Source organism: Colletotrichum tamarilloi, assembly GCF_030869305.1.
Source record: "Colletotrichum tamarilloi strain Tom-12 chromosome Unknown Scaffold_1.1, whole genome shotgun sequence".
In the NCBI taxonomy this organism is placed as follows: domain Eukaryota; kingdom Fungi; phylum Ascomycota; class Sordariomycetes; order Glomerellales; family Glomerellaceae; genus Colletotrichum; species Colletotrichum tamarilloi.
The window spans coordinates 854,961-869,923 of NW_026849384.1; the positions used below are offsets into that span (position 1 = coordinate 854,961).

Genomic DNA, 14,963 nt, shown 5'->3' on the forward strand with positions numbered 1-14,963 from the left:
CAGTGATCCTTATTTCCGATGCGAATAGCAAATGTCACCTAGAACCACCCTAAAAGCCATCAAAGTCGATGTGAAGGGCAAACCAATCATGATATTTCGCAACCCCTCACTTTACCTAAGACCTCCCAAGGACCTAGATCCATCCTCGCAATACCCGCCTGCGTGAGCACCCAGAAAGAAGAGTTCAGCTTTTTACTGCTTCTTCTTACTCGCAGACCCCTTGGCCCCCTTCTCCTCCTTCTCCAGCTTCGCAAAGTCCTCGCGGTCCTTGCGCTCAGCATACCACTGCCCAGCCTGCAACACCAGCACACCAACCAACACGAGCGCCAAAATGGTATTGCTCGCCGCCAGCACCTTTAAACTATCCTCCTTGCCCAGAATAATCTCCCCCGTGACGGGGCCGTCTTTCACTTCTCCGGTAAAGTTGGGGTCATCCCAGATGCCCGCGCTGACGGACCGGAGGCCCTTGACGATGTTGGTAATGTAGACGCCGACGCCGATGAGGTAGAGGACGAGGGATGCGCCGTCAAAGAGGACGTTTGCTTCCGAGGGGCGGAAGAGCTTGATGAAGAAGCCGAGGAAGCCGGTGAAGACGATGATGTTGAGGAGGCGGCCGATCAGGGGAGGCGATTGGTGCATGAATTTGAGGTGGGTTTCGAGGTGGGCGAAGAAGGTTTCTGGGACGGGGGCCGAGGTCCAGAGGAGGGGGAAGTCGTAGGGGAAGGAGGCGAAGAGGATGCCTAGGAAGAAACAGGTTGCTGTTTGGTGAGTTGTTAGTTTTCTCGGTTGAGTTCGTGATCAAGGAGTTCTCGCTCTCGATGCGCGAGTTGCTGATGGGGGAGGGGGGAAAGGAGAGGGGACGTACGCCCGATGATCATGAACGTCGCAAAGGAGGTTGAGCCGCGGTAGTTGCGGGATTGCGTGGTCTTTGACCAATCGACCCAGCCGGACATGTTGGGCGGTTTCTCGTTCTGCTATCCGGCTTTGTGGTTGCGGTAGAGAGCGATGATGCGCGCGAGCTTGCTGTCGCGACGAAAGAATTCGCTTTATAAAGCGCAAAGGTCTCGACTCGTCAAAGATATCCGCTGACCTTCTCGATCGAGGTCAGAAAGCCGATACGTTCAATTGCAATTGATAGCTATCAATCGCGCAACACGAACAACGAGGGGTTGGGTGAACGGAGTTACGTGTGTAGTTGAAGTAATCAAGAGGGGCAAGAAACCGCGGGCGGAGGAGAGAGAGAGAGAGAGAGAGAGAGGTTGGGTGGTATGTGCGTTTGTTTGTTCGCAGAAAAATGCCCCCCCCAATTCCTTGTATCCGTATCCGTGGTTCGCATTTTTGTGCAAAGAGCTTAGCCCACTGATAACGGCCTCCGTCTAGGTAGAGTTGTGCTTACGTAGGTGCCCACTCAAATCATCACTCCTTGGGTCCTCCCATACACCCAGTTGGCGGAGAAGCTACCTACGTTATCCACAAATCCTCTATCCGTATCATTCAATCTTAATCTTTTGCGGAGTTGGCTAGACCTATGGATGGAGCGACTCATGAGTGGATTGAGCTAGGATTGCCTAGCATCTAGTTTTCTAGAAAGCCTGAGGAATTTCAATTCGAACATTATTCAAATAGCGTCGATTACGGCTGGCCGACTGGCCTGGCTTTTCTGGAGCCGTGGAAAGCTTTCCACCTGCGAAGTGCGGCTTTCGTCGGGCGGGGGCGGAGCGGAGCGATATGGCTACTGATCACGCTGTCACTGACAAACGCCATCACCAAGTGCGGGCGAGCTGACACCATGTTGACGAGCTGAGCCACTAATCACGCTGCTAGGCTTCCCGAATCCGCGTTACACTCACCTAGCCTGACGGTAAGGATGGGGGCCCTGGAGATGTTCTCGAAACATTCTGGCCTCTCTTCCCCGAGATGACAATCCGGAGATTACGACTGGGTAACCTTGTCATACGGGCCCGTTGTTTGTTTGTCTTGCTCTGTTCGTCTGAATTGTGCATCACTCGGAGTACACCACACGTCTGGTGCATCTTGTATCTAAAGCAGCGGAGCACTTTGGGTCTTGTCATGATTGGAACTAATCCGTGTCCAACTGAGGGCACACATCTGCATGTTATACACGCACACAACCTGCAGAACCAAGTTGTGGCTACCTGACCGGTCGCCTCTTCCACTTCTTGCGGGCATTATCGTCCTGAAATTCGATTGCACCAGTAGAAGGCTCTCTAGCCTTTCCCTCTTTCCTCTCACCGAGATATCCGCACGCTTGGATAAAACAAAAAGAAAACAGAAATCCTCATCAATGGAATGTATCCCACAAAGAGTGTTCCAACCAGATCGTCAAGAACGGGATTGGGTAGTCGTATGTACGGGTAGAAAAAGTAAGAAATTAAAATAAAAAATGTTTCGCTACCATGACAATGCTGAGCCCGTCAGAAGCTGCGGGCAGGGATCAGTGCCGAATCGCAAAGACAGGAGACGCCTTCAACTCAACGGCTGCCGAGAACAGAATCGTCATCGTCGCCTCGTGAGTGGGAGAACATCTCCCGGGGTATAATGACAAACCTGAAATGGAAAACAATGCAAAACAGTGCCGCAAATCAAATATCAAATCCGCACTCCTGTCGACGACGGCTTCTTACCCAGCGTCATTTGGCTCAGCGACAATGTCCTGGCTGCCTTCTTTCGCTGGGGGTCTTCGTCCTCGTCGCGCAACTCTTCCCCGAACGCGCCGTAGCCGTGATGCTGCTCTTCCCTTGGCGTCGCGAAAACCTCCGAGTACGAGTCCTCGTCTCCGGGGCCGGTCCCAACGCCAGAATCTTCAGCCAAAAATTGCCGATTCCTGGAGGCGGTTTCCTCCTCCTCATCGGATGAATCCTGGTCAAAGGCAGACACGCTGCCAAACGACTTGGCAGTTGGGGGAGGCTCCATTGCCAGAGACATGCGGCCGTGACCGCTGGGCCCAGAGATCATATTCAGGCGTCTCGTCAACTTCTTGACCTGAGACTCTAGGGCCTGTCGAGAGGCTCTCTCCGTCTCCAGCAGCGCGAGAAGCATCGTGTAGTGATCTGCTGTGAAGGTCTCTTGCGCCCTGTTCGGCTCGACACGAGATAGTGCTGGTAAGCTCGTCACGCCACGGATGGTGGAATTCGAGGTTGGCCTATTCATGGATGCAGGGAGTTGAAGAGAGCCCACATACGTGGGAGTCTCGCCGAAGGAGGTGTGAGACTCCTTTGAGTGTGCAGAGCTGCTGTACCGGGAGACTGGGGCTTGCTGGCGCGAGAGTTGCTGCAGTGCCGGATTGACTGCGGTGCTTGTCGTCTGAGAAGATGGATTCGAACCCGGAACCGATGGCGCGAGACGTTGCGGCTGGCTCATGTGGATCTGGAATCCAGGAACAGAGTTGCACAGATGCGTCACCACGTCCTCCACACGGTGCATCCTCTCCTCCAGCGTCTCTATGCGCGTCTCGATGCTGGCCGCCTGCGTGATCTTCATGCCAGCCATGACATTCATGTGCGTCAAGTTCCCAAACGAGAATGGTTGAGGTGGTGTGTGCACCTGTCCCTGCTCGATTGGGGATTCGGGCATGCTCATGGGAGGGGCCATGCCCGTGAACTGGTTTTCATGGTCTGGAATATTGGATGACGCCGGCGATGCGATGAAGGCTGGGTCATAGCTCTCTCTCCAATATCGGATTTCGTCGCTTCTGCGCCGAACTTCGGATCGTCCTTCTGGATTCTGCATTCCACTGAGACTCCTGGATCGGCGCTTTTGGCTAACATCACTAGTGATGGCTCGCCCAATTTCTTCGGGGTCATCGTCATCTGTGAAAAGGCGGCTCCCGCGGACGTGGGTGCTTGCAGGACGAGGCGAGAGGCCTGCAAGTTCTCCCTCGCGACTCCTGAAAGGAGCCGAGTAGATCTGACTTGTCGTGGCTGTGGCCGCCCTCTTGTGGCCTTGATACAGAGATGGGTCGACGTTGATTGAATTGCGCGCACTCTCAATGGCGGTAATGTCTTGGGGCCCTATGGAGTGAGACCGTAATGCTCTGTCGTACTCCGTGATCGGCAAGGACGCCGATCGCTTTGGTTCGGCTTCCTTGACTCGGCTTAACCCGGAAGTGTCCTGTTGGTCCCCCCGTCAGTCTCCAAGTTCAGAAAGAATGCTATGGTACGGGAGCAGCCGGTGCCGAAACTTACGCTCTTGTGTTGGTTCGAGGCGTTGTACGTCGATACGCGCTGCGAATCGGTCGAGCCCTGAGAGCCCGTCTTCTTTTTGCGACCAAAAAGCTTCCCCAACGCGCCGCGCAATGTTGACTTTTTGCGCTGTGGACGATCCTTGCTCGCGCCCGTCTGTTCAGATGATGCACTCACGGCGGAATATCGCAAGTTGCTGGATGCGTTTGTTCTTCTTTGTGATTGGGGCGTGTTGGCCTGTGTCGCGTGTGTCGCCGATGTTGGTGATGATGCTGAACCGGAGCCAGAACCGGCGGAACCCGTTGGTGCAATCACCGAGTCTGCTCTCGGGGCCTGTGAAACTTCGGGCTGAGGCTGAGGGACCGAGACAATCGACCCGGCCCTTTGTTCGGCCTGCGGCGGATGCATCATTTGTTCCTTCATGTCGCCCTCGGTCAGAGGCGTAGCAATCCCGGTACCCGGGTTGCGCATTGGGAATTCGTCGTCGACTGGGCTAGGGATAGGAATCGGGCCTGATATTTTGCCCCGAATGGACTGGCCCGTTAAAGATCGAGGTACTGCGCCAGGAGCGGCGGGTGGGTTGGCCGACTTGAAGAGGCCCATGGCAGTGCCAGCAATTGGTGATTACTTCGTGCGTGGCTCTAGGCTAGAGCGAGTGTGAAGGAGGCCAGAGGACGAAGAGCGTTGTATTTGATAGCTGACCCCTGTTATGCCATGAAGTGTGGTGAGGTCCGAAGAGAGATGACGGAGAAGGGTATAGATATTGTTGGTGAGACCCAAGAGGATTGCCAACGGGATGCGTCCGGTGCCGTGCCGTGACGATTTGTTTAGTTCCAATGCCAATGTCAATGCCCGGTTCGCCAGTCCAGGCTGGGTGGGATTCTTGATCGGACGCCCCAGATGTCTAGGCCAGGTGGTGATCTATGCTGGAACCTGATTCATGGTGCATATAGACAGCAATGCGGCTTGTCGTCTAGGCCTGTCGGAATCGGAGAGGCGGGAGAGGCGGCGAAATGCGCCCTCTACAGCCGCGGTGACGCTGAGTATCCGTACGAGAGGAGAGGAGGAAGTCGAGTGGTCAATCAAGGCACGAGAACTGAGGCGAACAAAAGGAGAGAAACCCACGAGGGGACCGAGGATTGGGGTAGTAGTTAAGCAACTAAGAAGGGGGGACCCTAGCAGCGCATGCGTCATGTATCAAAGGAGCACCCGGGCAGGTCTGCGACAGGCTGACGAGGCGGGCCGGAGGAGCAATGTTGATTAGAACGGGCGGTAGCGTATAGCGCGCCGCTTAGCCTGAGAGGTAAAGCGTGGAAGAAGAATGGTTGGTGAAGGGTATGAATTAGACGACAAGAGAGGAATGCGTGATGAATAGTGGTAGAGGCGTAAGGAACGTGAGAGCAAAGTAGTGGTACCTGAAGTAGATCAGGGAGCAAGGAATATGGTACGGCAGGTATTCGTACTTGAATAATAAGCCGATAGGCAAGTAATAGGTAATAGTAGATGTGTTGTAAGACTGGTCGGGGAAGAAGCGAAGAGATGCGGTTGGTTCAGAAGATGCTTCTTTATTCCTTGTTCCGCGTGTCTACAACGGCAAAAAGCACAACACGGCAGAGGGCAGGAGGAAAAAGAAACAAACAAGGACAGAAAGGGCGGGAGAAAAGGGAAAGCAATGGCATGTATCTGTATCGGTTGTTCTTGCGCACGATGTGTACAATGTACTTTACGAGGCACACCAGACTTTACAACGAACCAGCAAGGGTTCCTGAAGGGGAGGGACTCGAGGAGATGGAAAGACAAGGGCGGGAGGCTCTCTGATGGGGACCATGTATCCGTACACTACGGAAGACCAGAGAGGCAGATGCAGAACAGACGCAGATGCTAGCGCGATGAAACAAGTATGCATGCACGACCAGGAGGATACGGACCATTGGAACGCCGTCAATGGTGCGTATTGGCCCGCGTCTAGGATACAGTGATGGGGCAAGTTGCAAGCCGCAAGCCGCAAGATTCGAGAAGAAGGACAGGCCAGCCGTTGGTTTTCTGCGTCTACGGCACGGACAGCCACCGTCCACGCAGACGCGTTTTCCAAATCTGGACTGAATGGTCATGGCATATTATGGTACATAATTTGCACATCATGTCTTGCCCTCGAACTTGTCAGGGTTGAGTCGAGAGAAGAGAGAGCGAACAGAGACTCAAATTGCTCAGCAGAGTAACGGGATGGGGCAGCAGGAAAGGTCCGAGGTCAACGACAAGCTTGAAGCCGCAATGGAAGCCGATGCATCCCATTCCACGACGGTTTCCATTTCATTTCGTCAGGGTGCCCTCCCTGGTGGTGCCCCCGGCGCCCCTCGTGGCCTTCGCCGTCGCCGTTCGCTCGCCGCCCCCTGCTCCATGTCGTTCTTGGCTTCCCTGGCTCGGGGGATAGCCCTTGTTTGAGGCCAGTGCTTGGGGCGCCCAGAGCAGTGGGGAAGGAGAAAGGACGTGGGACCCCCCTTGGCTGGAAGAGCATGTTGGAGTTTTTGGACTCTTGGATGAGCCATTGGATGAGCCATTGGACATTTGGGGGTCGTGGACTTGAGTCTCGGAGGACTGGAAGTGGTGGTCGTCGCGCTAGAGGCGCAGACGGTGACACCTCGACCAACTGAACTCGGCGTCTTTGCCCATCCAAGGCAAGCCACCTTTTTGTTGTGCAGGTCGGAGCAGGCCATTTGCCAGGGGACACAGAGCCGGGACTAGACGTGAGCTGCAAGAGTTGCGTGTGGTGTCTGTTGTTGTGGTAGGTCTGTGTGGTTGAGAATGAGTCGGGATTGGACGAGGAACGTGGGTGGACGTTGACTTTGACCAATTGTCACGTTTGAGATATCGTGTGTCGTCCATACGCAGGAGGAGGGCGTCTTGGGCGTCGTAGGCGTGTATGAGCGACGTGAGGGATGAGTGGAATGTGGGAGAACGAGGGGCGTAGACAGTGACCTAGGTCTTGGGCACATTGTACCGGTATTCGATACTCGCCATTCAGGCAAGCAACAAGCCAGCGACGTCGGCTCTTCTATCCATCAACAAACAATGTTCCAGGCGTCGATCAAGGGAACGGGTGGTGAGCGGGGGGCGGGCATGTTGAAGCGGAATCATCGTGAGAAGTGGCACGAAAATGGCCAATATCGGGGCTCGTTACACCGACTGAATAAGGTATGGTATGTGGGCAGTGTATTGGCAAAAGCAAGTACTCCGTTGTGCCCATACAAAGCGATGAAAAGAGGCCTGGGTATCAATCGTTGGATTCTCTCATCTCGTCAGTGGCAGTTCCAGTTCCAGGACCACACTTTTCCCACGGATATGCAATGTCTCAGCCTCAACGCAAAACAGTTTACCCTCCCGAATGCCTAAAAGGTCATTGTGATCCACGCGACCTGCTTGTTAAACGACCGTGACCACCCCCACATGCGCGACTCACCTGCACTGACAGCTGTGAGATGAGGAGTCGACGGATGGTACGAAGTTTTTGTAGATGTCTAGGGTACCAGGTACGGATACCATGCCTGAGAAGTACCTCTGGTGGGGACTACTCTAGAAAGCTCCTCCTGCCTGCGTGACTGCCGCCATCTGTGGTCCTGACATGATATCTGCAGGCGGCACTGAGTAAGAACTTTCCGTGGGTAACTACTTCGTAAGGGTTCGAGAAGAAGAGTAACGGCCTGGGTGGAAAGAGTATGGAGTCTGTGGAAAGGCAATTCCCGGCCCTGCCGGCTCCATTTCACCCGGATTGCTGGTCCGACTTCTCCTCCGAGGAGCTGCCGCATTTGGCGTCTTGTTTCAGTCTTTGCTTCCTTTTCTTTTCTTTTCTACATCAATATGGGCCTAACAAGGGAACTCGCTCCCGCTGCCCGTCCCGCCGTGGCTCATTCCATGAATCCATGTTGAGGTCACAGGTCGGAGGTCACTTTTGTGTCTTGTGGTCCGTGTGTGTCAACCTCACCTCGCATCGCCAGATACGAGACTACCAGTACCTACCTTCATCCTCGTTTGGTCCTCGGGTTGCAACAAGCCTGCACATACCGATAACAAGAGCCAAAGACAGTCATCGAGAGTCGGTGTGTGATTGATGATGCCGCCTACGGCTCCATACTACTACTCTACACACGGATACTGCCACCCGCTACGACTCTAGATTCGCATCACTCGACCCGGTTCTTGGCCTTGTCGCTACCAAACCCCGACTCTATCCGTGCTGATCGGGTGAAGACATCGACCAGCGACGGGCCTCGTCTCTCAAGTCCACGCTCTTGTATGATGAATCCTAGTCGTTCTTCGAGTTGACGGACGAGTCGTGGACGAGGTCAAAGCCATGCTGCTCGAGGGTGCTGGTAATTCTTACCAACAATCCACACTGCGTCTAACCTCTTAGTCTGTCGGCCATCGGCCAACACCATCGGAAATCGACCAAGCCTAGCTAGCATCTTCACCCGACATGGCGTCCCAGATCCCGCCATCCAAGACCTCTATCGCCAACTAGTCGTCCAATATCATGACTCCGCGCTAGGGTATCAGCGAACGCCTGCCTTACCCCAATAGGAAGTGAGCGAAGGCCCCGGCAAACGGAATGCTGGAATTTCGAGCGTCCTGCCATCAAGAATCAACGGCACTAACTCGTCTCGTCCGCCTGGCCGTTTGCACTATCTCATTTGCGGTTGGATGCCTCTGTCACTCTGACTGGCGCCGCCGCCGTCAGACCTGACAGCCATTCACACTAGATTCTAGCTGGTTGAATCCCGATTGCTCAACGACTCTTCATCTTTTGTGGTAGCGCTGGCTTCAGCTCCTCAGAAGCAACGCTGCACTTGCAGAGATGTGATTGCTAGCCTCTCGGACGAATCCAATGTGCCACCGAGCCGCAGGTTACGACGGAGTTTTCCTCACTTGGATCGCTGCAACCACATGCCACGTCCTCCTGCATGCACCTGCCACCTGCCTGCATTACCTATTCTTGGTTCACGCCAGCGGCAACCTCTGGATGCTGCGGCACAACTACCTCACTCAATACTCCAATACTGCGTAGGAATCAAGAAGTTTCCATCACAACTCACTTTGAGCCCCTTCGTGTAGGAGCGAAACCCTTTCTTAGCCGTGTCTTCCAGCCCCCCCTTCGACGACGTGCAGCATCTTCGTGCCCAAAAGACAGGCCAGTATCCATACAACTGCATTTGGGACAGCCCCACAACGCAGGATTCAGAGGAGGCTAAACCACCACATGGCTTGCAAGCCTTTTGCCCGTCGAGCAGGACCCCCGCTGTCCCCTATTGTCTGCCTAGATCAAGACCATTCCACTTCTGGGCGAAGCTCGATGACAGTCCTACGGCTCGTATCAATGTGGACAGCTTCTCCGCAACGCAAAATGGTGGCTTCTTTGGCCTGCTCACCCTGACTCGTGGGTGGTTTTCAGCGACGGCTAAAGGCACCGCGAACCCGCCGTGATGCTTTTCCCTTGAGGTTCTGGTTTAAAACACCTTGCCAGAGTCGCACAGAACAAAGCGTCGGAAGAATTATTGGCCAGTCAGCTATTTTCGGTGCCTATATGCGATCACGATATAGCTTCGTCCAGGAAGGCGGCGGCTCCCTCGTGGACAACCAACATCATGCAATGCATATTGCAGTTACGTGGGCGATACAGGTAGCAAAGCCATGCCAAACACCCACACGGAGTGCTCGTGCCTAGTCAATCACGTCAATGTAGCCCCCCTAGTCCAACCTCGATCCAACACCTGAGAAGCTATCCCGCTCCAGCAACGGTTTGATCGTCTTGCACAGTGGACCTTGGCGGAGCATCATATAGCGAGACAACCGACTTATGATCGCCCGTCAACCCAGAGCACGAGCGGCCGGCATCTATAGGAGCCGAGTATAACAAATGGCACACGGCTGAAGCTGCTGGCAAAGCACATTACTCGCCGGCGCTCTCTCAGCCATCGGAACACACATCCAATTGGTGGTTTGCCCCGGAATTAGCCATGTCTCATAGACATGGAGATGAACCATTATTCTGGAAGCGAGTTGATGTGCCGACCGAATGTGAGTGATCTGGGCTGTGCAATGCCCTAGCTCACACTATACATCCGGATGTCTAAGCTTCCCAAACTTGGCTGCGCAGTCGGGATGGTACAATCTGAATATTACAGATGTGATAGCCAACAAGATATATTCGCTGCGCGGAGTCAAGGCAGAGTGCACAACGCAGCGAGAGTCAACGCAACCAGATATACAGAGTACAAGATAGGCGACAGGCTTTTTCACTTTGGTTTTGTCTTGACAACAGACATGGCTTCAACCCAACACAGGAGAGAGAGCCCTGGTCAGATTACAGATGATATCTTGTGCCAAGAAGGATCAAGACTGGTGCGAGCAACCCAATATCAGCCGCAGTCTCAGGTCTGCTTTCAAAATACTTCATCCGTACGAATAGTCCGCAGACTCCGTACATAACCCCGAAGGCACCGCGAATTCCAGCGCACAATCTCGTCGAGACCGAGAGGGCAACGTCCCAGTCAAGCATCCCCCTCCTCCTCGGTAGGAGAATATGGCGGGTCTGGCCACGCGAACAAGGATGGCACAGGTCGCCAGACGTGAAAAGTAACCTGAAACATACATGGATGCCACTTTCTTCGTCTGATCAGTGACGGCTGACATCTGTGCCCCCGTCCCTCCACTCCAAAGGACCCAAAATCTTTCTCTCCCGTCTTCTTTCGTCCGCTGCCCAGGACCGCGAACACGACACGACAAGTCGCGACCCAAGTCGTCTATGCCCTAGCGCCCATCAACTTGCGTCAACGGACGCACCCTCCCCCAATGAACCCCTGGTGGGCCGCGAGCATGGTTGACGGCCGATTCAAAATTCTACGATACGCCGCGCCAAAAGTCAGACAATGCAGCCTTTTCCTGTTTTGGCATCGTTGGGAAACCAGCACATCCCGTCGCATAAGGATTCATCCCAGCTACCCCTCCACGGCGGACCACCACATCGACAAAGCCGGTTCGTCGGTATTCCAGATCGTCTGTTCTTTCTTGCCACGAGTCCTCTCGTCGCATAAAGGTCGACATTGGAGAGGGGCGGACCTTGCATGGAAGATGGTCCGTCGGTAACGCCGCCAGCCCACGATCTCCCCAACCGTCCCAAATTTGGGGACCTTTCAGGACCCTTGAAGTGACGATAAATCCGGGTAACGTAGATCAGCGTTCTCTTCGAGGAAATCCATCCACCGTTTGAGAAAGTTGCTGCCTCTGATCATGGCACAACTCAAGTTAGCACAAAAAGAAAAGAAAAAAAAGAAGAAGAAACAGGCCCGAGATGTTGGACGTTTGACGCGGCTCAGCAGATGTCTCGGGATAAGCCTGCCACCATCTGTGCAGACTGCAGAGGTACTCTGCGCCGCACGCCCCAAATTCAACTAGGGAAGGGGAAGGTTTGGGGAAGAAGGGGGAAAAGAAAGCAATTTTCTCAAACCGACTCACCTCTTGACTGTCTCTGAATCTCCGATCACCGTCAGCGAGCGTTTGGGTCTCGTCATCGCCACTAAGAACGCATTAACATTCATGCGCTAACGGTCGGCCGCATACTGGGATCTTCCCAGCCTGGCCGCGGCCGGCGGGATCATCTCTCGTTTGAAGCTTACCGTTCAGTCGGCGCTTCTCGCCCAGGAACCCTACTTCTCCTACGGAGTTGCTCCGTACAAGGCTGACAATGACGGCCTCTTTTTCACGGCCCTGGAAGCCGTCAACGCTGCCCAGCTCGATGCCAGGGAACCGTTCTTTTAGGGGCGCTAAAATGGCGAGCTGCGTTCGGTTCATCCGATGTCAGCTTTCATGCCTTGCGGCTCTTCGCGACGGACCCAAGATTTCCAAACAGAAGATCCATAATCAAAGGGAGGGAAGGGGGGTTCGTTGGTTTGACCAGGCTTACCTGAGCGTTGTAAGGGGTCACGACGGCGATGTCCTCTGGCTTCACTCCCGCGTCGACCAGCTTCTGGACGTGTTGCCGGACCAAGGCCCCTTCCATCTCGTTGCTCTTGCTCTCCCCGTGCAAGCTGAACTTTGCCTTCTTGACGGCGTCCTTGTCGTCGTCCTCGCTCCTCTCGGGGTAGTCGCCCCCTTGCGTATCGATGAAGACGACCGGCTCGTTGGTGTCTTCCGTGTCCTCGACCTCGTACGGCAGGTCTCTGAGCAAGCGCTCCTTGACCGCCTCCGCGGCGATGAGCTTTCCTTCGTAAAGCTCGTCCGACGGGAACCTCATGATGTTCTCGTGCATGCGGTACTGTGTGGTGAGCATACGCTTGATGGATGACCCGTGTAGGGCGAGAAGCCTATCAAACAGGGTCGTCTCCAGCGTCATGCCCTTGATATGCTTCTTCTCCGCGTCTTCTATGGGGGCCGCTGACTTTGCTGCCGCCGGCGGCTTCACATTGGAATTGAGCGACTTGATTGTCGGCGGCAGCTGCAGATGATCGCCGGCACAAACGGCCTTCTTGGCCGACAGTAAAGGCACCCAGCACTGCGCCTCAAGCGCCTGGCTAGCCTCGTCAATGATGACGACGTCGAACTGCTGGTCCCGGAGCTGGTATCCGCCCGCGCCGTGCAGCGTCGCCAGGACGACTTTGCTCTCGCGAATCAAGTTTGCGACGCAGCCGCGCTCGCGCTCGCGGAATTCCTTGCGGAGCTCCTTGAGGTCGGCGTAGATTTGGCGCTTCTCGCGGCCGTTGCGCGTTTTTTTGATAGAGGCCTGTTTTGCGTCCATTTCGGCGCGGACGTCCTTGACGATGGCGCCGGCCTCGGAGGTCTGGGTGAGGACGTCGAGGGAGTGGGCGAGGACGCTGGGGAGGAGGCGGGCCGGGTGGCCGAGGCGGAGGATGGGGATCTTGTGCGGGGCGAGGCGCTCTACGATGTTGTCGACGGAGATGTTGGAGGGGCCGCAGACGAGGATGCGGAGATTGAGCTTGATGAGCTGGAGGATTAGTTCGATTAGGGTGTGTGTTTTGCCCGTCTTTTTCCTCCTTTTTCGTCAGCCATGGCGTTTCTTTCATCGGGTCGGTTAGGGGGTCAAGTAAGACTCACGCCTGGCGGGCCGTGGATGAGGGCAACTTCGCGGGACGCGAGGGCGAACCGGATGGCGTCCTTTTGGGAGTCGTTGAGAGACGGGTCGATCCATTGGATCTTTGCGAGCTCCGGGTCGGATGCTAGGTCCGGGGGCACTGGTGACGGGCTCGAGAGGCCGAAGAGGACGCGCATGAAGGCCGTGTATTCCGATTCCGTCATCTTTTCGATCTTGCCCATGGTTTGGCTCATCCTGTAGGCGCTTGTTAGTCCTGTCTGCTCCTCCGCTAGGTGCTGCAGCATTGTGATACTGCCACAAGTCGTCAATCACGGAGAGCCCAGCCTGCTTCCGTGAAGTCTCGCACCAAGTGACGCAGCTGACAGACTCCATCTCTGTCAAGCATTTGATCCTTGACCGACAGACGACTGAAAAGGAAATGAATCAAGAACAGAAGATCTCACCTCCGGTACGTGACATCATCAGCAACCTTGACAATCCAAACCCTCCCCGTAAACTCCCTCTCCTCCCCCTTCCCCTCATCAACAGCAACACCAACAAGCTCCCTCCTAACCCTCGTAACCACCCCCCTCGCCCCTTTACTCTCGAGCTCCTTCACCTCCTTCTTCTTGGCGTTTCCCGCAGGCTGCTCCGAGATGAGCACAATGTCCCCCGGACGGAGGCCATGCTCGGTTAGTTCACCGGAAGAAGAAGCAACGGCGGGATCGGAGGATAATTCGAGGACGGTGCGGCCGCCTAGACCTGTGCGGCGGGCGGTGACGACGAGGTTGGGCAGGGCGAGGCCTGCGCGCTGGAGGGCCGTGGGGGAGTGCGAGGAGACGAGGGCGGACGATTCCGAGACTTCTGCGGCGAGTTCGGCTTCGAGGAGGGTGAGTTGGGTTGTTGCGAAGGAGGGGGGGGAGAGGGGTTCTGTTGAGGGGGACATGTTTGTATTTTGGGGAGGGGGTCTTTTCTGTTCCCTTTATTGACGTGGTCCCAATGCTTCTTTTTTTTTCCCCCTTTCCTGGCGCCTCTTTCTGAGTCAGGTTGTCTTGTTGGCGGGATGAGTTCTCGTGACCTCATGTGCGCGCAAGTAAATGGGTGGTGATATTGAGATTGTGGGACAGTGAGGTGAGGGAGCTGCGGTTGAGATGAAAGAGTGTGTGTCGTTGTCTGCGCCTGTTGTAAGTGGTTCTGTGCGGGTTCCCCACAATGTGAGGTGCAGCTGGCTCAGCTTTTTTGACGTCATCTGATAGGTTGGGGTTTTAGAGGGGTGAAAGCTCTCGACGCTCAGCTCTTAGCTTTCAGGTAAGGAGATGAGATGAGATGAGGTACCCGAACGGGCCGGATACCTGCGTCTTGTGATGTGTCTCTTATGCAATTGCCCTTTGTGGGTTTCGCGTCGGACAGAGGTTGGCATGGTAGATTACATACAAAACAAATATGCATGATGCCGGTTGAGAAAGGGTTGCTCAAATGGCGAATTCGTCTTCAAGTGAACGTGCTCACTGAGCCGCCCAATTTTGCAAGGATTAAATTGGGCTTACTTAAACATTAACGTTGTCGATTTCCGCAGCCATTACAGTATCGCATTCAAGGGTACTCTGTCTCCTAGCTTTCAAGGCGGATTTCTCACGTCACCGTAGAAATTTGCTGGTTGTGCTACAGTGTCCTCGGTTGTG

At 54.9% G+C, this 14,963-nt stretch overlaps 6 protein-coding genes across 6 annotated transcripts; 1 reads left to right on the forward strand and 5 right to left on the reverse strand.

Annotated features, from left to right (window-relative positions):
• Nucleotides 1–192: 192 nt before the first annotated feature.
• On the reverse strand, nt 193–953 carry CTAM01_00286 (ER membrane protein SH3; the record flags this gene model as incomplete). The annotated part of the gene is made up of 2 exons (XM_060516340.1): nt 193–758; nt 866–953. 2 exons carry the CDS (start codon nt 951–953, stop codon nt 193–195), a joined length of 654 nt encoding a protein of 217 aa, XP_060388966.1.
• A 1,657-nt stretch (nt 954–2,610) lies between these two features.
• On the reverse strand, nt 2,611–4,805 carry CTAM01_00287 (uncharacterized protein; the record flags this gene model as incomplete). Its single annotated transcript, XM_060516341.1, has 2 exons — nt 2,611–4,131; nt 4,206–4,805. 2 exons carry the CDS (start codon nt 4,803–4,805, stop codon nt 2,611–2,613), a joined length of 2,121 nt encoding a protein of 706 aa, XP_060388967.1.
• Nucleotides 4,806–5,925: 1,120 nt separating this feature from the next.
• On the reverse strand, nt 5,926–6,108 carry CTAM01_00288 (uncharacterized protein; the record flags this gene model as incomplete). The annotated part of the gene is made up of 1 exon (XM_060516342.1): nt 5,926–6,108. The coding sequence occupies one exon, from the start codon at nt 6,106–6,108 to the stop codon at nt 5,926–5,928; it is 183 nt and encodes a 60-aa protein (XP_060388968.1).
• A 2,973-nt stretch (nt 6,109–9,081) lies between these two features.
• CTAM01_00289 (uncharacterized protein) lies at nt 9,082–9,677 on the forward strand (the record flags this gene model as incomplete). Its single annotated transcript, XM_060516343.1, has 2 exons — nt 9,082–9,257; nt 9,341–9,677. The coding sequence occupies 2 exons, from the start codon at nt 9,082–9,084 to the stop codon at nt 9,675–9,677; spliced, it is 513 nt and encodes a 170-aa protein (XP_060388969.1).
• A 969-nt stretch (nt 9,678–10,646) lies between these two features.
• CTAM01_00290 (uncharacterized protein) lies at nt 10,647–11,000 on the reverse strand (the record flags this gene model as incomplete). Its single annotated transcript, XM_060516344.1, has 1 exon — nt 10,647–11,000. A coding segment is annotated over one exon (354 nt), but the record flags the coding sequence as incomplete, so codon positions are not given.
• A 386-nt stretch (nt 11,001–11,386) lies between these two features.
• On the reverse strand, nt 11,387–14,227 carry CTAM01_00291 (uncharacterized protein; the record flags this gene model as incomplete). Its single annotated transcript, XM_060516345.1, has 6 exons — nt 11,387–11,477; nt 11,709–11,769; nt 11,870–12,029; nt 12,157–13,194; nt 13,305–13,536; nt 13,746–14,227. The coding sequence occupies 6 exons, from the start codon at nt 14,225–14,227 to the stop codon at nt 11,387–11,389; spliced, it is 2,064 nt and encodes a 687-aa protein (XP_060388971.1).
• Nucleotides 14,228–14,963: the final 736 nt, after the last annotated feature.